Source organism: Grus americana, chromosome 20, assembly GCF_028858705.1.
Source record: "Grus americana isolate bGruAme1 chromosome 20, bGruAme1.mat, whole genome shotgun sequence".
In the NCBI taxonomy this organism is placed as follows: Eukaryota; Metazoa; Chordata; class Aves; order Gruiformes; family Gruidae; genus Grus; species Grus americana.
In genome coordinates, this window is record NC_072871.1 from 11,743,526 (window position 1) to 11,768,210 (window position 24,685).

At 55.4% G+C, this 24,685-nt stretch overlaps 1 protein-coding gene across 1 annotated transcript; it reads left to right on the top strand.

The window, feature by feature from the left end:
- The first annotated feature begins 3,430 nt into the window (after positions 1-3,430).
- On the top strand, positions 3,431-11,248 carry MYMK (myomaker, myoblast fusion factor). Its single transcript, XM_054848819.1, has 5 exons — positions 3,431-3,565; positions 5,973-6,087; positions 8,660-8,808; positions 9,793-9,909; positions 10,973-11,248. Exons 1-5 carry the CDS (start codon positions 3,431-3,433, stop codon positions 11,117-11,119), a joined length of 663 nt encoding a protein of 220 aa, XP_054704794.1. The 3' UTR covers positions 11,120-11,248.
- The last annotated feature ends 13,437 nt before the right edge of the window (positions 11,249-24,685 follow it).

A 24,685-nucleotide genomic window follows, 5' to 3' on the forward strand; every position in this document is an offset into this window, starting at 1 on the left:
TCAACGTCCCGAGGCGGAGCAGCAAGGAGACCAGAAATCTTTTCAAGATGGATGCTGTCGTGCACACCGAATCGCTGAGGGCTCCTTGGGGCTGACTGTGCTGCTCCAGAGCCGCGGCTCTTGCACATTGTCCTGCTGAAACCAGGCAATGTCCAGCTTTTCACCGTTACCCCTAAGTCCAGAGTGCACAAGTCAAAGTGTTGTGGAGGTGAACAATTAGACTCCGCCGTAACGGCAGCGGTAACCAACACGTTGCAGCAAGCACTGAATTGGCACGGCCGTCCGTGCGTACCTGCTCATGCCGGCACGCGTATTGCAGCGTTGCAAATTGCAAGCAGCAACCTTGACTCTCCATGTTAGCGTCATTATCACCATTATTTCAAACCTGGCAGTAACTGGGGACACGCAATGGGGCAGGTTTCAATTCCGATACAGTCTACCCCCCCCCCAGATGAAAGATCATCCTATACTTCTCCCAAGGAATATACTCTCACTGCTCTCAGTTGGCACAGATCCCTCATCCTCTGTTCCAATATATACTACTTTCAAACTATCACCCTCGTATTAAAAATAAACCCAAACTATCTATGTCGCTCTCCTTCACTGCAGTGTCTGAGTCGAAAGAGTAGAAGTGCTTACAGAAAGTCATGGTTAGCGTTACCCTGGAAGGATCCAGGACGGCATACCAGAACCTGGTTTTGGCATCTGGGAACCAGTTTTCAGCCATATGTATCACCGTTCCTGCGTGCACTCTGGTGCACACAAAATTAGCCCTGCGGAATGTGGATTTAAAATTTGCTTTCCAGAAGTACTTATATGCAGGAGCTAAAATTTGCTCTTTCTACATTTCCTACCTGTTTAGGAGAGAAGGAACAAAGTCCTGGCCCTTTGTTATTTGGGTTCCTTCCCGGGAAGGTTTGCAAAGCCCACGTCTAGCGCTGCGGTTTGTTTGCAGCCTGAACAAAGACCTTTTAAGCAGCAGCTCCCGACAGGAGCTCGCCACCTGCCTGCCCCTTGCCTTGCAGTTTCTTTGGGGTCTCTTTTTCAATAATAGCTGGAACATGTGTGCAAACCGGTGTGATTTTTTTTCCTCTATGCCTACAGCGCTGGCTGCAAACCAAACGCCAGCCCAGGCTGTGCAGCTGGAAGAGAAAAAAAAAAAAAACAACAAAAAAACCCAACAACCTGTGGAATGTTTTCTTGCTCCTGAGAGCTCCAACACTTCCCAGCTTGGGGGAGAGCTTGCCATGGCTGGCACTTGCTGCATCCAGCAGCCAACGGGGTTTCCTTTCCAGTGGGCTCCAGCTAGATTTTGGGCAAAGGATGGGGGCAAAGGGGATGCATTTAACAACTGCTTGATCATATTTTTCAAGTGATGCCATTTGGTTTGTTGCACAGCCACCACCCTCGCACGTCCTTGCAAATGGTGGCTTGTCGCACGCCTGCCACGTCCTTGCAAATTGTCACACGAGGGCGAGGGGGGCTGCTGTGCACCCAGGCGTGGAAGCTTGTCCTCACCAACAGGTTTTGAGCTGTGTTTTCACCTCTCTGACACCAACCTCACGGCCACAAAAGCAGGGCAGACGCGGTTTTCTTAGCCAGGACTCCAGAGCCGTTTGTGTAACCAACTAACCCCAACCCCACTCAAAACTCTCCTGGAGACAAGCCCTGCCGTGCAGCACGCAGCGGCCCCGAGCACCTTCCTCGGTCCAAGCAGCTCATGCAAGAATAACACAGAATAACGGATACGTCTGAGGATATGGCACAGAAAAGGAACAGGGTACTTCGGGGCGTGCTGGCTCCCGGCTCTGCTTCCCGCTCAGGGCTGGACGCCTGGGGAGAAGCAGGGTATTTATGTGCTGGCTTGGAGGGATTAATTTTCACAGTAAATAGGGACACCAGAGTTTTTCACTATTTATTGGTAGAGATTCAGTTTTGCAGGGGGTTGTGGTAAGCTTATGGCTTGTCCAGGCAGGAGGGTGGCTGGAGACGTGGGCAGCGCGGAGCCCCTGTGCTCTGCGGAGGGACGCTGCCTGCAGCCGGCCAGGGAACGCGGATGGTTCCTGCAATATCAGCTAAAAACGGGAGCCCTGCGCAGCTCATCTCAGCTGTGCCCGAGGACGGCTCTCAGCACAGCCCTCTCGGGTCAGTGCCTTAATGCTGTCGTGCCATTCTCACCGCACACACAACACCCCTGCGCTCCCCCTCCCGGACCCCTTCCCAACTTGGCTGGAGTGGTTTAAAAAGCATTTTTTTCTCAGCGCATGCCTGCCTTTCCATCGGACTCACTCCCTGGGGACAGGCGAGCCCATCCCATCGGCCTCAGAAACAGACGGTGGCTCGTATCGCAGCTCGCAGCCTCCTCCCCAAACCCGCAGCCACAAAGGCGGTTGCTCAAGTGTAGCATTCCTGCTCCCTGCGTCCCGGGAACAGCTGTACCGAAAAGATGCCGAGAATCCCTGCGAGGCTCCAAGGAAAAGATATTAACCCAGGAGGGGAGCAGCAGCGATATAATAAAAAGTCATAATGAGAGAAGCCACTGAGTGGATTAGCAGCCCAAACGCTGCTTGGCTTTTGGTCTCCTTTCCTCCAGCTTTTCTGCGCCGCACGGTCATCTGCTCGAATTCCTCCACCCCAGAGACGCTCAGCTCCTGAATTTCAGACAGATCTTCTGGAGGTGCCCACGCTTCAAAGCCTGAGGGCATGGCTGAGAAACTTAACTGCACGTAACTCCATCCGCGCGCACGGGAGGGCACGTAGGCACGCGTAGCAGGCACTACACCTGCATCACCCGAGCTCCCCAAAGCCCCTGCTCTGCTAAAGCAGGGCCACTCGCTCCAGATCTGCCCTCATGCAGAAATAAAAGGCAGATTTGGAGCTTGACATGTATTTCTCAGGTACGGCAAAGGTAGCAGAATACATCCTGCTGTTTTAAAACCCCGTTACCTGCTACACACCAGTTCTTCCCCACTTTGTGCCAGTGCAGCGCAGCGGATGGTTTTTCCCTGCTCGGCTGCTCCAGCAGCACCGGCACAGGCTGGGTGCAGGGGCAGGACGCGGAGGTGGGCTGTCCCCATGGGGAGCAAGCAAACCTGCAGTCCTCACCCTCCGCACACCCAGGTCCGACACCCAGCACACGGTGTGCGAGGACGACATTGCCCTTCACTCCTATAGAGACACCCGGGGCGATGTCGGGGGCACAGAGCATCTGCCTCCAGGAGCCGCCGGCTGTGTCAACAATTTCGCTGTTGGGGAGAGTCAGGAGCGAAGGGGGCGGCTGCAGCAGCGGCAGCTGTTCCCTGCCCGCAGCCCTCCCGGCCACGCAGGGCATTTAAATTTTAAAGCACGCTTGCCACGGCTGTTTTGTCCTCTATCCCAGTCCAGCTTGCAGAGACCCCGTCCCCGGGAGCTGCCAGCCCACGAGGCACCCATGGGTTCGCTGGTGGCCAAGCTCCTTCTGCCCACCATCAGCACCTTGGTCTTCCTCCCCACCATCAGCATCGCAGCCAAGCGGCGCTTCCACATGGAAGCCATGGTCTACTTCTTCACCATGTTCTTCGTGGCGGTAAGATGCCCCCCTACCCTCCCCTGCATGTTCCACCCCCCCCCGCCGAACGCCCCCTGCATCAGGTCCCCGCTGGGCAGGGTGGCTGGAGCCCACCCAACAGCAGCAAGCGTGACCCCCAGAATATCCATTTTCAGTTATTTCCCACCGTGTGCGGCGCTGAGCAGCTGAGTCTTCAGTTTATGATGTCCTGAGGGGTGGCCTGACATAGATTTAATGGTGTTTTATGGTTGTGAGGTGAGGGAGAGGGTCTGGGTGCAAAGCAAATTGATAGATTCGCAGTGTTTTGGAGCTGGTTTTTCTCTTTGTTTTACAGCTGGTAAGTGGCCATGCTGAATTTGGGGTTTAAATTGTATCCAGAGTCTCTCGCTATGCTTCTGTCGTTTTAGCCAAAAGCACGTAGTCGAATTATTGATTTTGCAATTGCTAACTGGTGATGGGAGCAATGCTGGAGTCAGGGGGGTTCTGCACTGGGAAAGGAAAGACTAAAACATGCTGCTGAGCTATTGAGAAAAATAATTATTAACCCTCCACCCTGGCAAAGCAGTTTGAAAACGTGTGTTTCACCAGACTCAGAATCACCCTGCCTTGCCTTGTGTGGGAATAATGAGTGGAGAAAGTCAGTTGTCTGTACACACACAAAATAATTCATATTCCTGCTCCCGGCAGTCGGCTGCCCTGTGCTTTGTATCACTGCTAAGTGCCTCCACACACACACGGGTTGAGCACCTAAAGCAGCATTCCCACTGGAAAAAGTCTCATTTTAACCCCATGGCAATGCTCTTCTAAAGAATATGAAGGCAACAGCCCATCAACCCGACCGAGGTTGCATTTACTTCTTCTCCCCACCCATCTCAAGGCGTCTCATGAAGGCTGTCACATCCCTTGCACAGAGACAGAGAAACTGAGGCAGGGAGTAGATAAAGGACCCTCCTGGTGTGAAAAGCTCTTCCACAGCAGCAGGGCTCTGGACCAGGCCGGTCTCTCATTCCTAAGGATCCACCGTTTAAGCCTCCAATTAAAGCACAATGCAGGGGGAGAAAGTCTGCCAGTTCCATATAAACTACAGTACTCATTAATAAAAAAGTCCCAACCGAGCCCCCCCAGCTCCCCGGGGAAGCCAGACAGCTACGATTTCATTTTGCACTGGTTTTGTGTCTGTTCCACCTCCCCAAGAAGTCAATAGGAAAATTGGCACGTGTTTCGACGGGAGGTGGAACAGGTCCTCGCTGAAGAGATTGAAGAGGCAAAATGTCTGTGCGTGGGGAAGGGAAGGCAGCTGCCAGCATGGTCGGGGGTGTAGGAAGGGCAGCAGCTGCTGCCGTTGCCTTTCGTGTAGCATCCCACTCCTCCTCCCCCAGGAGACCTCATCAGAGCAGTGAAAGCATATGTCCATCGCAGACAAGTGCTGCGACGCTGGCCAGAAACACGCTCTTCATCTTCCACCCTTTCTTCCCTCCGTCTCCGGACTCCCCAAACCCAACCTCAAACAGAGAAAAGAATTACGGCCCGTGGTGCAATCTTTTCTAGAAACTGCAGCGAGCCAAAGGACTTGCAGCAATTCCCATTATAAATAATATCAGCATCCCTGCTGGGCCATGACAGCGAGGATTGTTCCAAGGGCGTCCTGCCAAGCGGTGAAGGGACTTCTTCAGCAAGAGTGAAGCACGCTGGTGCTACCACTAGAAAACTCGCAGGGCTGAGCGCTCAGAGGAAAAGGCGAGCGCCAGGCAAACACTGGGAGCATTCCTCTGATTGCACTGGAAATTTTCTCTTGGCTTGGTTTGCATTTATGTTGCATGACAATGGGGTTTTTTTGCAAATAACCTAATCAATGAGCTAATGGGCAGGAACCAGCGGCTTTTAAGAGAATGCACTAATGAGTGAATTCCCCAGTATTCAGACTCTGGCCATATAAACCCTATTTAGCCTGGACAGTGACCTGGCATCTATACACATTTCATCAGGACGCTCATTTTGAATTGTTTTACAAGAGTCTTTCGCAATTAGAACCATAAGCCCAGAGTCCTCCTTCTGCTGGAGAGGACGTCCCCGCACCGCCTGCGGCTCGGCTCGAAGCAGCTTGGTCATCAGATTGCAAATTCTGGCACAGACCAAGAGGCAAACTAAAGCTCATGCACAAATAATTTGTACTAAGAGAGAAGAATGCTGATTCTCAGGCAATTTGCAGTTGGGAACGGTGACATTATATCTCAAATATATTCATTACTGCGTATCAGTGACCCTGGTGTATTTGACACTGTTCTGTTCCTGGCTGGCCATCCTTTCAACAGCCACGCAAAAACTGTTTCCAACCAGTTGATAAGAGCCTTTACCTTACTGATCTGTGGGTAAGGAACTAGTTTTCTAATGCTTTTTTTCTTTTTTTTTTTTTTTTTATAAATAGATTTACCATGCATGTGATGGCCCTGGTTTATCAGTGCTGTGCTTCATGCGCTACGATATCCTGGAGTACTTCAGCATCTATGGAACAGCTCTGTCCATCTGGGTGTCCCTGATGGGTAAGAACTGGTCTCTGTGGTTCCCACCAAGCACCAACGTTTGGAGGTCAGGCAGGATCTGTCGGCATTGCTGGGGGGATGGGTAGTGGGTACGGTTCCCAGAAATGCTGTTGCCTTTGAGCTCCCATCAGCAGGACTTAGCTCTGAGACTGTCTTTTATGGAAGTCAGCTTGTGCTATGGTTTAATCCATTTTTTTTATCTCGTTCATGCCTCGGAAAGCCATTGCTCTCGGTGGGGTCCAGACACACATGAAAACTGTCCTGAGTGGTGGCTGGGGAAGTTTTGCTCTTGGAGATAAACAGAGGTCTGGCGCCGGGTGTTTGTGTTAGTCGGGTGTTCCTCTGCCTTCACCAGCCCTAATGCATGTCCTTACAGCAGCGGAATTATTTATTCCAAATTGGCAAGTAACACATGCAGCCTTGTGCTTTGGTTCAAGGCAGGAGAGTACTATGAGATGACTCAGTTTGAAACCTCATGTATCAGGGAATCTCCCATTTCTCTTTATTTTCCCCATACTGAGCCCATCAGCTTGTCCTGTCCTGACTTGGGGGCACTAAGAAATGCAGAATCCACCACTTCCCTTGGCAGCGTGCAAATCGAAGTGGTTGAGTCAAACCAAATATATCTTCCTCGTTTATCGAAAGCCTAGTCTGGGCTGATGGGGAATATTAGATCTGCTTAGAATAAGCAGAAATATATTTTGCTTCCCTTTTGGTAAAAATCCTCACCCTCGCCCTATTACTCAATTTTCCTTTTTCCACATTCCGTTCACTTTCTTTTTTTCTCATTTTGTTCCTCATTTGCCACTGAAACAAGGTATAATGAAGGTATAATAGAAATGAAAAAAAAAAAAAATTACAGAACTAAAGAAGGGTGAAAACTTCAAACCTATTATTTTCCCATTTTGTCAACATGTTTTGTGGAAGGACGTGAGTATTTCTGACAGGAGACGAGAGTAGGGTAAGGAGAGAGATGAGGGGACAGTTTTGGACCACGCTTTCTTCAGCCTTACGTGGTCCTCAAAATGTTTTTGTCAAATGCAAGCAGGGTGTTTTGGGAAACCAGGCATGGGTGACTTCAGGGACAGATTTGCTTTCCAACAGCAAAGGCTTTGCTCAACAGATGGGGACCATCTCCAGCAGCCACACACCCAGTCCCCGCTCCAGCCAGGCAGGGTGCCCAGCCCTCCCGACGCTGAGCTGGGGTCACCGCACCGATGTACAGCCCCAAAACGCCCGCAGGACTTTCCCCTCTGCCCCTCGGGGCTCCAGGGATGCTGCAGGACCTCTGGCCAGGCTGGGGGGCTCCTGCAGCCCCTGACCCCGCAGTAGCCGTGGGGCAGCACCCCTCCGCCGGGTGCAGGTCCATCCCTCCTCCCCTCACCGCCCAGCAGTGCAGACAGCAGCATCCCCCTTCCAGGGCACGCGACAGGATAAATCTTCCATGCAGGGAAAAATGCGTGGGGGAAATGTTAACCTTAGAACTGGCTCTGTTCCCCCAAGGCGCGAGTCCCAGGGTGGGCTCCCACACTGTCCGTGGCTTCAGTGCTCTCTCTGCTCAGCTAGAAAACGCAAGGAGGCAAATCATCTCCAAGGGGCATTTTCAGTAGATAACAGCAGTGTCAGGGTAGGTCAGAGCCGATCCAGACACTTTGGCTCCTTGCAGCAAAATTCAGCTTGATTGCTTCATTACTGCATTCAAAAACCTTGCAAAAAATACAAATCCCCGACTACGATGTTTAAAATATTGACCCAGAGGGAAACAACAGAGATTAAAATGTGGACATTATCCCTTAGCCAAACTCCCTATAAAACCACGATCCAAGGACATGGAAGGTGTGGTGACTGAAGCCCAGGGAAGCCTCTCGCTGTGGCTTGTAAAGCCCAAGCGCACATGTGCGGACACAGACCCTCGGGCACGCTTCCCGGAATGCAAATCCAGGACAGCCATAACACAGCTGTGTGAGCTGGAAAAGCATGGAGCCCACTGGGATCCATAACTTTTATCAGTTATTACCCCATTCTGTGCTAAACAAAAGCCTCTAATAATTTACTCGCACTGGCGACTTCCAGCTTGCAAACCTCAGGCAGGTGCCGGCACAGCCAGGCAGCCCGGTCCCCATCGCCTGGTGAGCGCGGTCCTACTGGAGCGGGGTGATGGAAGCTGCACCGGGGTGAGCCGGCAAGTTTGGGAGGGCTGGAGAGCTAGAACGGACCCAAGAGCTGATTGCAGGCTCACCGGGTGCAAGCGTCTTTGCAATCGCCTCCAACTGCTGGGTCAAGGCAGGAAAGAGAAATACAGGTGGGAAATCTCCTTTACTTTCCGCACACAACACTAAACATAAGACCTCTAAAACCTGCTCCTAGACCTACCACTCAGATGCCCCCAGGATGGTTCGCTTTGCCCGTGTGCCTCAGTTTCCCCAGCTGTGAGGCATAAGAAAGGCAAACCAGACCTGGATGCGGTGCTGAGGTCCCCAGGGCAGGCAGGATGGACCCCAGTAAGGCTTTAGGGGAGCAGCCAGGGAAGGGGGTGGGTGAGCTGATGGTCCCTGTGCTTGGTGCCATGCAGCCCTGGCAGAGTTCGATGAGCCGAAGAGGTCAACCTTCGTCATGTTCGGCGTCCTCACCATTGCCGTGAGGATCTACCACGACCGCTGGGGCTACGGCGTCTACTCGGGACCCATCGGGACAGCTGTCCTGGTGATAACCGTGAAATGGGTACGTAGGGAAGGGCACCGTGCCGGGGTTTTGCAGGATGCTCCTGGCGGGGAAGGGGCTGAGCCCTGCGTGGAGGGGTCCAACCTGAGCCAGTGGTTTCCTCCTTGAGGTCCAGCTCTCGCAGCACAGGCCACCGCAGTGATTGAGCAGCACTTCTCCTTCAACCTGGGCAGCAAGCAGGCAGACAGCAAGCAGCCTTTCTGATAAATGCCAGATTCAATCAGCCTGAGCAATCTACCATATCTCCTGTCCCTGCATTTCTAATCAGGAGGAGCGCATTTATGGAGTTTTTACAGCTACTCAGATGCAGAGGGGTCTGGTAAACTGCCCCAGAGCCGGTGGAAGATGTGCATAAAATGCGGTGATAAAGTGGGAAGGAATCTGCCTGTAGTCTGCCTGACTCTGGCTGGGACAGTCGGGCACCGCGCTGCAGCCTGTGCCCCGCTCACAGCAGATGCTGTGGACCCAGGCAGGAGCGTGGTGGTGGAGCCACTGGCAGGAGCGGGAAAGGAGAAAGATTCAGCGATGGGATAAAAATTGCAGGAAGATGCCGCCAAGCATGATGGAAATACAGTGACGCGAGTCCCAGCTATCTGCTGTCACTAAGCCCCGTCTAATTGCCCGGCCAGCAGCTAAAAGCAAGTGGCCACGATGGGGAGGGGATGGGCAAAGAGGGGACCAAGGCACAGGACCACCCTGCTGTGCTGGGATCTGCTCTCCCAGAGGCTGGGTTTGTGAGGGCACACACTCCTGCAGCTGAGTTTGGGGCTGAATATTAAGAAAACAGCATTATGATCAGGAACGAAGCAGAAGGACGCGTTGCAGCACGCAGGCAGAGGTGCTTCCCACGTGCAGGCAGACCCCGCGGCCTGGGGGAGCCGGGCTTGGCGTGGTTTTATTTCAGCTTTCATGGGAGCTTTCGGGTGCGGAGCAGCTAGCTAAATCCGGGTGATTACGCTCGGTGTGCTTTCTCTTTCCTTCCAGCTACAAAAGATGAAAGAGAAGAAAGGGCTCTATCCAGACAAAAGCGTCTACACCCAACAGATTGGTCCCGGCTTCTGTTTCGGGGCGTTAGCACTGATGCTGAGGTTCTTCTTTGAGGTACCTGTTTGCACGCTCAATCACCCTGACTTTACAAGGTGTAAAGGACATTACCAAGACAGGAGACCTCCCCCTTCACACCGCTGGGCTGCATCCAGCCTTGGACAGAATCCAGCTCAGGTGTGGGTCTCAGGGGTTGGCGTGCCGGGGTCTGGCGGCAGGGACGAGGGTCCTTCCCCGCCTGTCCCCATCCCCTGGCCCGTTAACTGCGGCGCGGGCAGGGACAGACGTGACAGCGAGTGACACGCGGGGTGATGCTTGCTCTCTTTTCCCCCCCATTGAGTTGCAAGGACATGGACCGCGCTTTCTTCAGCCATGCGTGGTCCTCAAAATGGTTTTGTCAAATGCGAGCGGGGTTTTTTTGGAAACCGGGCACGGGTGACTTAAGGACACCTCGCAGAGCCGCGGCAGGGACTGGATGTGACCCAGGCATGGCCGGATCCAAAACTGGTTCACGCCAAAGAAAAGACTCTCAGTTGACTCCCAGGGGCACTCAATCTCATGTTTATAACCTTTTGCTCTCGCCGCTGGCCAGTCCGCCCGTCCTGCGCAAAAGGGTCCGTCTGTCCCGCGCGGGGAAGGCGCTAACCCCCCGACACAGCTGCCGGTCGTGCCTGCGCTCAGCCCCGCCGTTACGGCTGCTCTGTGCATTGGGAGCTGCTAGATACAACCTCACAGTCATCCCCAAGGATTATTTTTCAAAGCATTTAGTAATTGCAAATTCTAGCAGAACATAAAAATGTCACTTAGCAGAAACCGCCTCCCCCCGCGCCCCGGCCTCGCCGCCGCGTCCTTTGCGGGGTAATGAAACACTTCATTCAAGAATTGGGAAATGTGCAAATTGGAATGTGTTAAATCCACTTTGCTTTTTTTTTTTTAAGGCTGGAAATCCTTTCTTCTCTGACAGCAAAAAGAGGCAGAAGGCTCAGGAATATTTTTTTTTTTATTCCTTTCCTTTTGGCTACTTGCAGAAACCTAATGTTTTGCGCCTAACGCAGAGCCCCCCCGGCACCGCTGCTCCCGCGGCCCCGGCAGGTCTCACTAACGCTCTCCCCGCTTGCAGGAGTGGGATTACACCTACGTGCACAGCTTCTACCACTGCGCCTTGGCCATGGCCTTCGTGCTGCTGCTGCCCAAGGAGAACAAGAAGGCCGGGAGCGCCGGGACCCCCGCCAGGCTCGACTGCTCCACGCTCTGCTGCTGCGTCTGAGCCGCCCGGGCAAGCAGGGCACTCGCTTTTCTGCTCCTGGGGCGATGGAGGGGTGCAGCCAAAAGCAAAACGCCTGCCCGCTGCATTTTCCTCTGGGACACCGGCATCTTTTCCCACCGGTGATGTGCACGCCCCGGGATTTTCTTCCCTGGAAAGTCTTTACCCTTCCACCATCAGCCCTAGCAGAGGTTGCGCTCCCAGTTTGCTGCATACCCGTACTTCTCCCTGGAGAAGCACGTGTCTGGGCTGTGATCCTGTCCCCTGTCCCAGGAGACCCTGGCACTCTCGGGCGTTGTCACCACCCGGGCTGGCCCTTGCACTGGCCCTGGAGGACCCGAGTTGTCCCCTCTGTGCAGGTTTACCCAGCCTGAGCACACGGAGCTTCGTTTGTCACGCCCAATTAACAGAATCTGTATTTTTGTGAGATATTTACTATTTTATTTATGCATTCTCCTGATGTAAATAATACATACTAACAAAGACTTTGCAAGGGTGCAATGCCAGCATTTCTTAAGTGGCGCAAGAAACTTTCCAGCTCAGCTCTGCTCAGTGGAGGGCAGCTGCCAGCCCCAAAGCAGAGCTGCAGGCACGGCCACCCCCTCCCATGCCCGCAGCCCCCCACGGCCTGGGGGGAGCGGCAACATTGGGCACTTTGTCCTTGCAGAGCTGCCCGGGCGGCACGGGCAGCAGGTGCGCTCGCAGAGAGCCTCATTAGTATGGAAAGTAGATGGAAAATTAGAGGCAGAGAAAAGAAGCTCCTGGAGGGAGAGGGAAGGCTGTAAGCCTATAACATCTCCTCTAACAGACTATTTACTATAGCAGAAGTGTATGATTTATTTAGACTGTCTGGGAAAAATGCCAGGACTATATGTCATGGACAATTAGAGCAGTATTGATATACAGTGATGTCCACAGAAAGCCCACATTAAGCCTGGGTTCCTCTGGAAGAGAAATCCACCCCGGTCATTCATCAGAGCAACTTCCTGCGACAGGGCAACAACCAAAACTGAATGAGCTTCCAACAAAAATATAAATGAATTATGAGCCCCCCGAGCATCCAAGAGTCACTGGCAAGCAGTGGCACAGCCAGTGCAGCTGCATGCAGAGGCAGTGCTAGCAAAGAGTTTTCAAAGGGTTCACCAGCACCTAAACCAACACCGCACACCACATCTTTTTCAGCATCCAGCCCCGGGATGTTCTGCGAGATGCTCTGAGTGTTTGCGTGCAACACTTTCCCCATTGCTTGCATGCTACCGGAGCAGTTTGCCACGTGAGGACTGCTCAGGGCATCCCCAAAAAGACAGTCCCAAGTGCTCTGACCCCTAATTCAGAGCTGAGTGCAAGAAGCACCTCAGCACTGTGTGCAAGAGCTGGCTCCGAGCGGCGCAAGCCGCTTCCCGAGGGGTCACCCGCGTGGGTGGGTGTCCCACGGTCAGGGCCACGCTGGCTCTCGCCGAGCCACCCCGAGCTTGTCTCTGGGTGTGCGTTATCCCACGTGCAAATACTCAACGCTGACCCTCCCCAGCAGCCTGACCAGCGATGCCAGCAGCCTCCAGCCCTCCGCACACACTTTCTTGCTTGTTGCAGCTGCTGGTCGGAGGCGCCCCGAATCCCTCCCCGCTCCCCCCCGGCTCATTTTGTGACCGGTGGGCCGCTCCTGGGCTGCGCTGTCATGCCCAACTCTGCAGCAAGCCCCGGCGGTTCACGGGCAGCGTGGGCATGGGGGAGCCTTGTGCGGGCAAAACGCCGGGAAGGAGAGGCACTGGGGAACCGCAACGCCTTGCCGTGGCCGAGCAGGAGGGAAACAAGGCTGGCTAAGCCCATGCAAACACGGAAGACATGTTAGCTAAAGCCCAGCTGAGTAAATGAAAGCTCCTGCTCTCACCTGCCATGTATTCAGGTGTTACACCAAAAATAAAAGCAGCGAAAAATGTATTGCATACAATAAAATCCCAGGCAAGGTTTCCTTCTTCCCCTCTCCCTGCTGATGCCCCAGGGCGCTGCTCCGACTGTGCAAACCATCCATCCCTTTGCACCTAGTGTAGGACCAGCACTCACCTTCGGGGCCAAAACGCAGCCGGGCATGTCCGCAGGGTCCCTGCCGCAGCATCAGCCCCGCGCCAGTGGCAGCACCCGCAGCGGCAGGACCGGGCACCCCAACACCCGGGAGGAAGGTGCACGGGCTGAATTTGCTATGGCCTGGGCAGGATATCCCCTGCAATACAAATGCAGGGAAATATTATAAACATTTACAGCAACGTAGACAAAACAGTCTCTTGTAACCTTTTAGCGCTGCCGAGAGCTTTGCCTGTAAGAGCTCTTGAGCCTCTGCCAAAAATTCTTGCTGTTTTCATAAGAGTAGGTGTTTTCGTCTAAGGTGCAGTCTGAGTGCTGTGACCTTTGTCATGTCTGCTACTGAAATTTCCTGCTTCTCTGTTATTCTCTTCTTTGGTAAGATGATATGAAACCCAAAACTTTTATTGCCCCTTTTAAAGCGTCTTTATAGCTCCCCGTCTACTTCATATACTGTCTTATTCTCGAACGCTGGGATATTACTTATGGGATCCGGGCTTGATGCTGCAAAAGGCATTTGGGTTTCACAAAGCCCAACCCGCCTGGGCTTTTTTTAAGATCAGCCAGGGGGGGAAGAAAAAAAGAAAGAAAAAAGGAAAAAAGGAATGAGACGGGAGGGACCGTGCTTTCCGCTCTGGAGACATCTGCTACCAGCGCAGTGGCAGAGAGCAGCGACAAGGGCGGGCAGGACCCTGCCAGCCTCCCTTCTGCTCCGCGACACCTCCCCAGGCACAAAATCCCATTTGCTTTGTGTCTGGGCCGCCGCAGCAGCGTGGGGTGCCCGCCGGCCCCGCAGGGATGGCATCGCACGGCCTCTCTTCCCGTGCCTCCATCCCCTGCCAGCTCTGCCCCGGAGCCAGCGGCTCAGATGTGGTCGCATCCTGCGGCTGGTGCCGAATCTGGTGCTGGCGCTGCGGGAGGCCAGCCCTGCTTGGTGGGCTCCCGCGCACCCCACTTCCCCGCTCGGTTTTGGCGTCGGGACAGGCCACATGAAGGATGCGCGTCCCCAGGCGAGGGCTGATGCAAAGCCACAACAGCTGAGCACCGGTGCCGAGGCTTCGTGCTCCCGTCCCACCCCTCGGGCTGCACAGCATCGCCTCCGCCGCACACGGGGGCCGCAGCAGCAGGGATCCCCCAGGACCTCGCTCACCTCTGCACGCTCCCCAGCATCCCCACCAGATCCCAGCCAGGGACCCGGCGTGCCGGGGGGGAGAGGGCTGGTGCCGGGCTGCAGCCCCCCAGGGATCTCGCAGGAGGCGCAGGGGCCGGTGGGCAGCGACGGGGTTTCAGGGCAGCGTGGCTGAACCGTCCCCTCCAGGAAACACACATTGCCCCAGGCTCGCCTACGGCTGGGCCGCGACAAGAGGGGAATTAGGACCTACTCCTGCTCGAGGGGAGGCTTCCAGAGATGTCTAGTCGGGCTCGGTGCCAGCTAATCTTCCAGGCAAACTTTATCCAGATCCCTTTGGCTGCAGAAAGTGAAAAACTAGCCAGAGCAAAACATAAAAGCCTGGTTTCTGCTGCCAGCTGTATGGGGCACTCCAGAAAACGCCTTATCACCATGTGATTTTGAAAGACCGCTTCAGGTTTTTTTCCACACGCTGCTCTTCCCTCCTCACCCTCGCACGGCCGTTCCCCCATGCACGTTCAGGTTGTGAGCCAGCCCGGCCAGCCCTGCCAGGCTAACTCACAGACCGTGGGGCCGGGGTTTTCCTTCTAACCAATTTTATGCCCTTCAGGCCACAGCGATGCTATCCCGCTTCAGAAAGTGCTGTTGCTCCATCCCGAGGCACAGGCAGCTCATTGGGAGCAGTGATGGACAACCCAAGGAGATGCATCCACCAGGATTTCCAGAGAAGTCCTGCCTCCTCCTGAGGAGGTCAAAAGAAATCTGGTTCTCCTGGAAACTCAAGAGGAGTGATTTCTTGTGCAGGTGGGAGCAGGAGCAATGCGAGGAGCCCCAGGGAGAGGTCTTGCCCTGGGGTTCTCCATCGCCCTCTGGTTCTGATGAGCAGATGTACCAGGGATACACCAGGTCTGCAGGGGCAACGGGGAGTCACCGCCAGCGTCCTACACAGACCCAGGGCTCCACAGCCCCGGGACACGGTACAGATGCACTATGAGAAACCAGCCCCATCCATCAGCCTGGAAAAAAGGAGAGATGGAGCAGCTGAAGCACCTCTCTGTGACCACTCCATCCCTCAGTAAAGTGGTACCTCCTGCGTGGGTGCAAAGCAGCTGAATCCAGCACCAACAAGAGAAAAAACCCCTTGATGCACGAGGGTTTTGCTTAAAACAACACCATGCAATGTCCTGGCAGGTTTGTCTTCTTCTCTTTTTCCTCTCAGCCTTTCAGCAAGATTTCCGACCAAATTTTCCAGCCCAGTTAGCGCGGGCAGGGCAGCTCCATCCTGGTGCTGCTCAGCAGCAAAGGGGTATTTTCGGGGCACGGAGGAGCTCGGCTGCAGCACTGCAGACAGGCTGAGCCGCTCGGCTCCCGGGGGGTCGGGCAGGGAGCCCCTTGCACACTCACAGGTGTCTCCGCTCCCCCCCCCCGGCAGCACCAGAGACGGACGCGGATGGTGGACTCGACCCAAGCGACCAAACCCCAGCGCCAAGTCTCCGACCCGGGGAAGGGCAGATGCAAAGCAGCCGGGCTCGCTCGGCTCTTGCGGGGATGCTTTCACAGCTGCAAAAAACCCGCTCCAGGTCGGGGTTCGGTGTCTCCAGACTCCCTGCTCCTCTGGCGGAGCGGTCCCAAGGAGCGGCAGTCCAAGGTTTTTGGTTTAGGCCAATCTCCCAGAAATTCTGTCATCATGCAGTGCATCACGCACACTCCCAGATCCGCATTACACAGAGGATGGCCCCGGTCCAGCGCCTCTTAAAGTCAGTGGAAAAACCCTCCCTCACTACGATGGGAGCTGGCTCGGGCCGTATATGATCTGACAGATACCATGGAGCGAGAGAGGTTGTTTTAATCTGGGAATACCTTGTGGCCCCAAAACTTCTTCTGGAGATGGACAGGGCAGCGTGTCTGTGGAGCGGGTGCTGCTAAGAAAGGTTCCCAACCTTGCAACAGCCTTTCAATGAGCATTTAACGAACCACCGTTATCTGATCCATGTGCTCCGAATGCAAAGGAACCGCTCGGGTTTCCAACTGCACACATCATCTGATGCTCATAAAACGAGCTGATGTGTCTGGAAGCCCCAGACCCAAAGAAACATTATTTCAATGGAGAAAAAAAGTCAATAATGCTTTAAAAAACACCCGCGTGGACAGTGAGGGACGGTGGCTCTCCCCTGCTTACCTGTGGTTTTCCAGGAAAGCAAATGTTCACTGATAAAACTCATGATCTCCTTATAAAGGCAGGATCTGTTTTGCCTGTAAAAGGGAAGGTTTGGGGGAAGTTTTACATGCGTCTCTCCTCTCTTTCTGTGTCTTTATTTGCATTTTCATTTTCGCAGTAGTTGAGCTAATCTGAATGAAGCAGGAGCGAGGGTCCAGGTTATAACCAAAGTATCGGGTAGCACCTTCACATCTGGAAGGGATTTTGACACAAGTTCTCCCAGACTGTTACAGACAGTTTAAAAGCAAAATCTGATAAATAGCAAATGTTTAACAAGTCAATAGGAAGCTGCATTTGCAAGAACATGTGGCTCTAACCGGTCTAGCACCGCCGCATTGCCAAGGCCCTTCAAACGCATACGCGTACATACCTGCAGTACGCGACGAGGGTTTGCCGTGGACCTGGTCTCAGTTACAGAGGGAAAGATTGAAGACAGATGTGTCTTTGTACGTCCAGACATGTCCAGCAGCCCTCTCCAAAGCCCGAGCAGGTCCTGAGCCTCCCTGCTTTGGTGGTAAGGGGCTTGCTTCTCCTTCCCAGCCTCAACCAAGTCCCCTTCATTTTCTGTATGCCCCCAGCCTCGTGGTTAAGGTGGGAACAGGATAAAGGGAGCCGAATCGCTCAGGGAGCGGCACACTGGGCACGCTCTCCCCGGCACAGGAGCTTTGGGGGCTGCGCTGGCCGGTGAGGACCCGCTCAGGTCGCTGCATGGAGGGTCAGAAGCACGCGAGGTCTCATCCCAATTGTGCACAGAGTGGGGTCCATCGGAGCCCCAACCCACAAGCCAGAGGCATTTGCGTCTTTGAAAACCCTTTGCCATCCCTTGAGAGCCGCAGGCTCCTCGGGGCAGAGGCCACCGGCCACCCGGGCAATGCCCTCCCGAGGAAAAGTGCTGCTGGCAGCAAAACATCCCAGCACAAAAGCTCTTGCAGTGTTGCAACCCTGCCTGGTTTGGGGAGGCTTCATACCAATAAACAAATGACTACCCGAAATGTGGAAAGAGGCATTAAAATAGAGAGAATTATGCAAGGGGGGGGGGAGTGGAGGAGGAGACGGAGGAATAAGAAGTGACCAGGAAAACCACCAGAAACCCTCCAGGATGCCTGCCTATATTTAAAGATAATGTGTCCAGCCGTCTTGCCAAGTCCGACTCATTTGGAGCTGGGCTCATGTTTTGGATTAATTTTAAGGCAGTTCCTAAAGCATCTCACTTGCGCAAGGAAGAATTTTTGCCTCCTTGGCCAAGGTGACCTTTTAAAAAAAATCTCACTCACTATTTTTCAACCTCTCACTCATTTAAAATTGTCATCGCCCAGGAGCTGTGGGGCACTTGGTGCAGACAATTCGTTCTCTGGCGCTCACCAGCCCCATGGCCACGGAGCATCCTGGAGCGGGGCTAGGGCTGGGTGCGAGGATGCAGGGCCGGGGGGTGGGATATTTCCCTGCAAGTCAGGACCCTTCCCCTCTCCTGTGAGCATCACCCAACCAAGCGCTGAGAGCAGAAATCACTCCTTCTGGATGCGTGAGCCTCTGCAGGCACCCCACCATGGGCTGGTTGAAAGTTTTCCATGGAAACTACTCTTCCACGGAAAGTCAGATTATATTTTTTTTTAAACTAAAATATTGTGTGGACACATGCACGTGCTCTCCAGACTGATGCCTTTGTTTGAAGAAGGGAAAAGTAAATTGCAAATATTGCCCTAGACTGTGAGTGCTCCATTGCACGTGGGTTTTCTGCTCAGCTCTATGCTCAGAGCTGCCCCAGAAGGAGCCACCCAGTTGCTCAGTCCCCATGGGGAGGATGTACTCAAGAGGTGTCACCCCCAGCTCCCGGCCACAACAGGGGGAGAGTTTTTGAGCAGAAACATGAGAGCAGTCTCTCCCAGAAACACCACCCAGCCCACCTTCTCGCCCAGGCATCTGCAGCATCCTAATCGCCCTGGAATCCAAAGCACGTCCACGGCAGGGCCGTCAGATGCTTCCCATTTAGCTTAAACGTTTGCAAAATGCTCAGCCACTGACTCACCACAGGGCTCGGGTCGAGCTGGCGTGCTGGCGGTGCTCGGCTGCCCTTGCCGCACCACAGCAGAATCGTGTCCGCCACCCCAGGAGGGTGTTTGGCAAAAAAAAGAGATTTTTCGAAGCCGAGCATCCCTTGGTACTTTGCACCTCTCCCAGCACACCCGGAGTGCTACGGGCGAGCAGGATGTGGGATATGGAAGTTGCTGGGTTTTGCTGATGATCCCAGATGCCACGCTGGGGTTTTAGGGGAGCGATCGGAGCAATAGAGGAGAAAACTCCGTCTGAGAGGGAGTGGGAAGGGGCGGCCGCAGGGGCAGCGCTGGCAGCGAAGCGTGGGGCTGCAGAAGGTGCAGAGCCGCTCGGGATGCAAGAGGCTCTGCCGCTGCTTGGGCTTTTGGGAGCATCACAGGTAGGGCCAGACACTTTCTTTCCCTCGCACCTTGTGCCCTAAACATGCAGTGGCAATACCGAGCGATAGCAGTGATCAGAAATTAGTCCTTTGGCTGGAAAAAAATAAATCACAGGATCTCGCTGCTCCTCAGGTCCAAAGGTGCCGGATGCAACATGACGACATCCTTCCTGCAGCAGCTTTGGTACATCAGCATCCAGCCCCAGGGGAACCAAGACATGCAGAGGCAGCCATGAAAATGAGACAGACATTTGGGGTTTCAGTTAAGCAAATTTCCTTCAACCAGGAAGAAAAGTTAAGCTTCGGTTTGGCTGGGTTTGGGAGATGAAGTTTTTGGGCAGCTCTATGGTTTTATTTAAACCAGCTCAACCAGCCATCGCATAACCTCATCCCACGAGGGGAATGCAGAAACTCAAGGTGCCGCTTGTGCAATAGATGCTGCTCTCGACACAAGCAGGTCTGGGATAGTGCTCAGAGTTTTGCTCCATCTCTGTCCAGGCTAAAGGAAAGACCACACACAAAACGGTTTCAGGATGCCAGCAGCTGTGCACAAAGCATTTGGTTTACATTAATTATGTCTGGACAAAAAAAAAAAAAAAAAGAAAAAAGGAGGGAGAGAGAAGGAGAGCAAGCGGAGAAGACAGGAGGGATGGAGGGAGGCTTCTGCATCATCCTGATGAGATCCCAAATGCAGATTGCAGCACATGCCGTGTGTCTTAACACCTCCTGCCCTGAACGGCTTCTGCCACCCAGAGCAGCGTGCTCCTGCCCTGCGCGGCGCCTGTAAACGCCTTGCCGAATGAGAGGGACAAACGCAGCCCGTAACTCTCTCAAAGACCCCAGTGGGACTCTTTCCTCCCAGCTTTGCTCCCCGCTCTGCTTCCCGCTTTCTCCTTTCCTGAGCAGAAATAGTCCCAAGAAAGATTGGGGAAGGTGAAGCAAATGCTGCTGCTGGCAGGGGGAGAGATGCTGGCAGTTACTGGGAAGGGGAGCAGCAAACAAGGGGGGCGAGTAAATAAAACGGGGAGGAGGCAGGCGGTGAGTGGAAGCATTAAAAACAGAAAAATCCCCTTTGTCTCCCAGCAGTGCAGAAACCCCAGGAGCGGGTGAGCGAAGCCCTTCGCCGTCTCCTCTCCAGAGAGCGCCGGGAGCAGCGGGGACTCTTGCCGGGTCAGGGACTGCCACCCCCAGGGATGCACACCCTATACCGGCACAGACCCGCGGGCCCCCCATCCCCTCCCCAAGGGCCTGGCGAGGTGCGGGCTCAGCCTGCCTTGCCTCGGGCTTGAGCAGCCAGCGAAGAGACCAGATTGGTCGGATCTCCGCAAAACAAAGCCCCACCACAGCGGGTCCTTGGTGCCGCCTATCATGGCAGGGGGTAAGCGTGGTTCCCACCTCGGACCATGCGCTGGGTGCACCAGCATCACCCCGCCAGCCCAGCTCCGGGCTCAGCAGCGTGCACAGGGTGGGACATCCAGCCCCGAGCCCCCGACAGCAAACACGTGCCTGCAGGGACTGAGTGACGACGATAAGCTGCCTGTGACCTCCAGCACCTGCACCCCTGCTACGTCCTGCACATCTCCTGCACGCCGCATATCCCATCCCACGCAGCCTGCCCTGGGCTCTGTGTGCCCACTAGCACCGGGACTGCAGCAGTCCCTGACCAAGGACCTTGCTGTGCCAGGAGCCGTACAAATCCTAAACACGTCCCCGTCTGCCAGGGGCCAGCAGCGTGCAGCAGCCCAGCCAGGCCCTGCTCCAAATCAGGCGACGAGCACTGTTGGGTCGCAGCATCGCCAGGCACAGGCAGCTGGCGGGAGTCGTGCCACCGCATCTCCTGCGGCCGGCCGGCCCGGGGGAGCACGGTGGTTGAGCCCCCCGCCAGCAGCAGCTGCCCCCTCCCAGCCCGGCCGAAACCCGCTCCTCTCCCGAGTGGCCTCACTGCATAATGAACTTTCACGTTGCAGCAGCACCGTATCCGCTCGGCGGCTCGGGGGGCCCAGCCTGCGCACGCCAGAAGCTGGACTGACCCATGTCAGAGGTGATTAATTTATCAGGCTTTTGGCACCCACCGCTCCCCGCCAGAAAAACAATATCCCAAATTCCAGGCCCTCCCGCCCAGCAGATGTGTCTGCGGCGAGGGCGACCGTTCCAGCCCGTCTCGCAGAAGCTGCCGCAGGGATGCAGCACCCGGGGCTCCCGTGCCGCCGGCCGCCTTCCTCATCCCTGCTGTGCATCCGCGGGAAAACCTCTCCTGGGAGCAAAACCCAGGGGCTTTCTGCCGGGCTGCGGTGCCGGTGGGTCCGGCCTCTTGCCCCGCGTAGGTGTCCGTGCTGCTGAGCAACCGAGCAGAACCGGGGTGGGTGCGCAGCCAGCGAAGGCGATGGGTGCGGGGATGCCGCCCCGCTGAGCCCCTGCGTCCCCGGGAGCAGCGGCACCATCCTGTCCTGGTGCTCCCCAGCCCACGGAGCTGCCTGGCGTCAGCGAACGTGTCTGGGTTTGAACCAAGCAGGCACTGATTAAGGCCTAATTAAACTGGCATTAATCTGTATCATCAGGGAAACATGCGCCAGGCCTTTAAGAGACAGATTAACAAAGTTGTTATCGTTAGCAGAGAGGGTCAGAGGAGAGGGATGGGGCACAGCATCGCTGCAAATGCTAGCCGAGCCCTGCAGCTCGCCCTCCCCGCCTCTACCAGGGGTTTAAAGCGAGAAACCGGGAGGGTGGTGATATCATTCAGATGCTGCAGAGCACTCGGATGTCGGGCGGCCAAGAAACAGGAGAGATTTTTCTTCCTCTCCCCCTGCCCCGCCGCCTCCCCCGGGGTTTGGAGGAGGGACGGGAGCCCGTCGGAGCGCGGGGCCAGCCAGCCCCTCTGCATCCCAGCGCCGGCCGTGGGGAGACCTGCTGCCCGGCCGAGGCTCGAGCTCGCCCTGACGTCAGGGTGAGAGGTGGAGGGGAGGTGGGGACAGGCAAACAGCCTCTTATTTATCCAAAAGGTCACAAGCGCCTTGGAAGAGGCTGGAGCTGGATCTCTGCGGTCCAGAGGAGGCCAATGTCTCCTCGAAGGAGAAGTTTCACAATTCATCTCGTTTGTTCGCTGTGGCATTTTCATCACGGTAGTTCGACTTATGCAATTACATAAAAAACATCTAATGAAATCTCAGTGACACAAAACATCAACGTTTATATTGGCCTCCCCGTGCCGCAGAGTTGATCTTGGCCGGGGCGTCCAGACAGACATTCTGCATTCTTCAGAGATTAAGCACTGAAACGCTCCGGAGAAACCCAGCTGCCCGCTCCCCCTGCAGCCGCGCCGCTAATTCCAACCACATGCTCGCCGGCCGGGGAAAGGGGAACACGTACCTTATATACACACACGGGTACCGCCAGGGACCCAGCCTGGCACCTCGCGCACCCCCCGGCCGCATCCCCATCACCACAAGTACTCCTAGGTCTCCGTAAATAAATACATGCACAGCAAGTGCGACAGCCTGGCAGATACAGCGTTAGACATAAATACGGTACTGCAGGTAAATTGTAGTAATGAGTAACCTCGAGTCGGGGCTGGAGCCTCCGAGCCCGACCCTGTGGCCACGATGCTGTGCTGCATGTGCAGCACCTCGCCGGAGCTCCCGCTGCACCAGCCTGGGAGATGTCAGGCTGCAGTCCAAGCCGACGAGCCCAGGAGGGTCTGAGCAATGAAACCCTTGTCCTGGTTTGGTTCCCACCTCCCCTTGTTTAAAAATTCTTCTATCTCCTATTGAAAATCAGGCTGATCTTTAAAAAAAGGAAAAAGAAGGGGAGGATGAGGCATGGAGGGCAGGGACTTTGTTATTCTCAGTGGTACAGGGGGAGCTGGGTGAGGATTCACAGCGTTTCTGGAGATAGGGATGGGATGGGATGGGATGGGATGGGATGGGATGGGATGGGATGGGATGGGATGGGGGCAAGGAGAACAGCCACCCCATCCCGCTGCTGCCTGCATTACCTGCACGTGAGCTTCGGGCACGTCAGCATGAGCATGCCCCGAGCTGCCCTGGACCCGTGTGTGGGTGCCGCTGGGTGATGCTGTTGCAGGTGGCCACAGCCCCGACGAGCAGAGCCACCCCGCCGGCACCAGCCAGGGCGCATCCTGCCGCACACCCCTGGTCCCACCGCGGCCATTCTCTGTTTTAAAACCCAGGGCAGTGACTTCGCTGCAAATCCCCATCCCAGTGCCCCCCACAGCCTGGGAAACGTGACTCGTCCAGCAAAAGCACCCACGGACAAACACGCTGTCCAGAAAGGCACCCACGGTGCAGAGCGACAGCGCCGAACCAAAAGCCACCGCAGCGTTGTTTGCACCACCCTGGCACGTGGCTGGCTGCAAACCCTGCGCAAGACCTCGCTGCCGTTGCGGGGTGCAGAGGGGCGAATCCTGGCCAGCACCCGCTCACGCCACCGGTGATTTCTCAACCACGTTCAGGGATGGGGACCAACACCAGCACATGCAGCTGGATGCAGCCCCTGGGATCCTGCCCCGCACCACTGGCTGCAGCTGGAGCTCTTGAAAAGCCCCAAACTGCCTCTTTTGCGAGGACGGGGCATCCGAAGTGCAAAACCCACTGGCAGACCTGCCAGCCCCACTGCCCTCAGCCCGCCCCCCCGCCCCGCCGCCGGTGCCCTCGTTTTAAGGATGGAACATTTTTGACAAACCATCAGCAAAACAAGATGTCAGGGCTGTAACTGCTGCTGGCGTCGATTCCGCCGGGGCGTGGGACAGATCCAGCAATAACAAGGGGGGGTTCAGCGAGCAGCAGCCCCCTCTCTCGGGTTGCAGCCGGGGCTCCGGCCCCGTGGGCGCATCGGCCGGCTGCCCACACGGGATGTCTGCAAAGGCTCGGGCTTTATCGCCTTGCACGGAAGGAGGAGGAAAGACAGGAGGGGGGCAGAGGGAGAGAGAGGAAAAATAGCCCCTATTCCACTTTCATCAAGGAAGCATCCAGCCGTCCAAAAAATTTAATGTCATATTTTAGCAAGAAAAACAGCTGTTGTGGTACTTTAAGGCCCAGCATATTTTGGCCAGGGCTGCATGTTGTGGATATTGGCTGAGTCAAGGTTAGCTGTTAAAAGGCAGAAATTCTAGACCCATACGAAGAAACATCGCGTTCCTTTATATTCAGATAATATTTACTCCTAGGCCTGTTTTGTTTTGTTTTCTTTTCCCTCCTGGAGGGGGTCCCAGCCCCGGGGCTGTGGCTGCCCTTGGCATCACCGCTCCAGGGACAGGGGGACAGCTGCGCCGAGGGCATGGCGGTTTGGGGGTGATGGAAGCAACGGGAAGAGCAGGGGAGGCTCCGCCTGGCACCTCCAATCTTCAACGCTGCCTGGCTTCGAGCCGTGCCTGGTGCACAGGGAGAGACAGCGGGGCAGGAGCTGGGGGCTGCTGTCTGGTAGGAGGCGATGGGTCCCCCCCAGCAGCGCCCGCACTGGGGGGGTCGGTTGCTTCCCCACTCCCGGCAACGCTCCCCACAAGATGCCCGCTGGGCTCGTGGCACAGCACCCACATGCCTTTTGCCATTCAGACTGGGTCAGACTTTTATTTCCGCCCCCCCAAGAGATAAAGATTCCAACAAACCTGTGTCAGGCAAAGCGGGAGAAGGGGGAGTGAGATCCCGTGCCGTCGATCCCACCCCCCTCCCCAGGAGGGGCAGCTCTGACCCGGGAGCAGAG

Coding starts and splice junctions, on each gene's coding strand:
- MYMK (XM_054848819.1), top strand. CDS start 3,431: ATGGGTTCGCTGGTGGCCAAGCTCCTTCTGCCCACCATCAGCACCTTG. Junction 3,566..5,972: donor TCACCATGTTCTTCGTGGCG/GTAAGATGCCCC, acceptor TTTTATAAATAG/ATTTACCATGCATGTGATGG. Junction 8,809..9,792: donor TGGTGATAACCGTGAAATGG/GTACGTAGGGAA, acceptor CTTTCCTTCCAG/CTACAAAAGATGAAAGAGAA.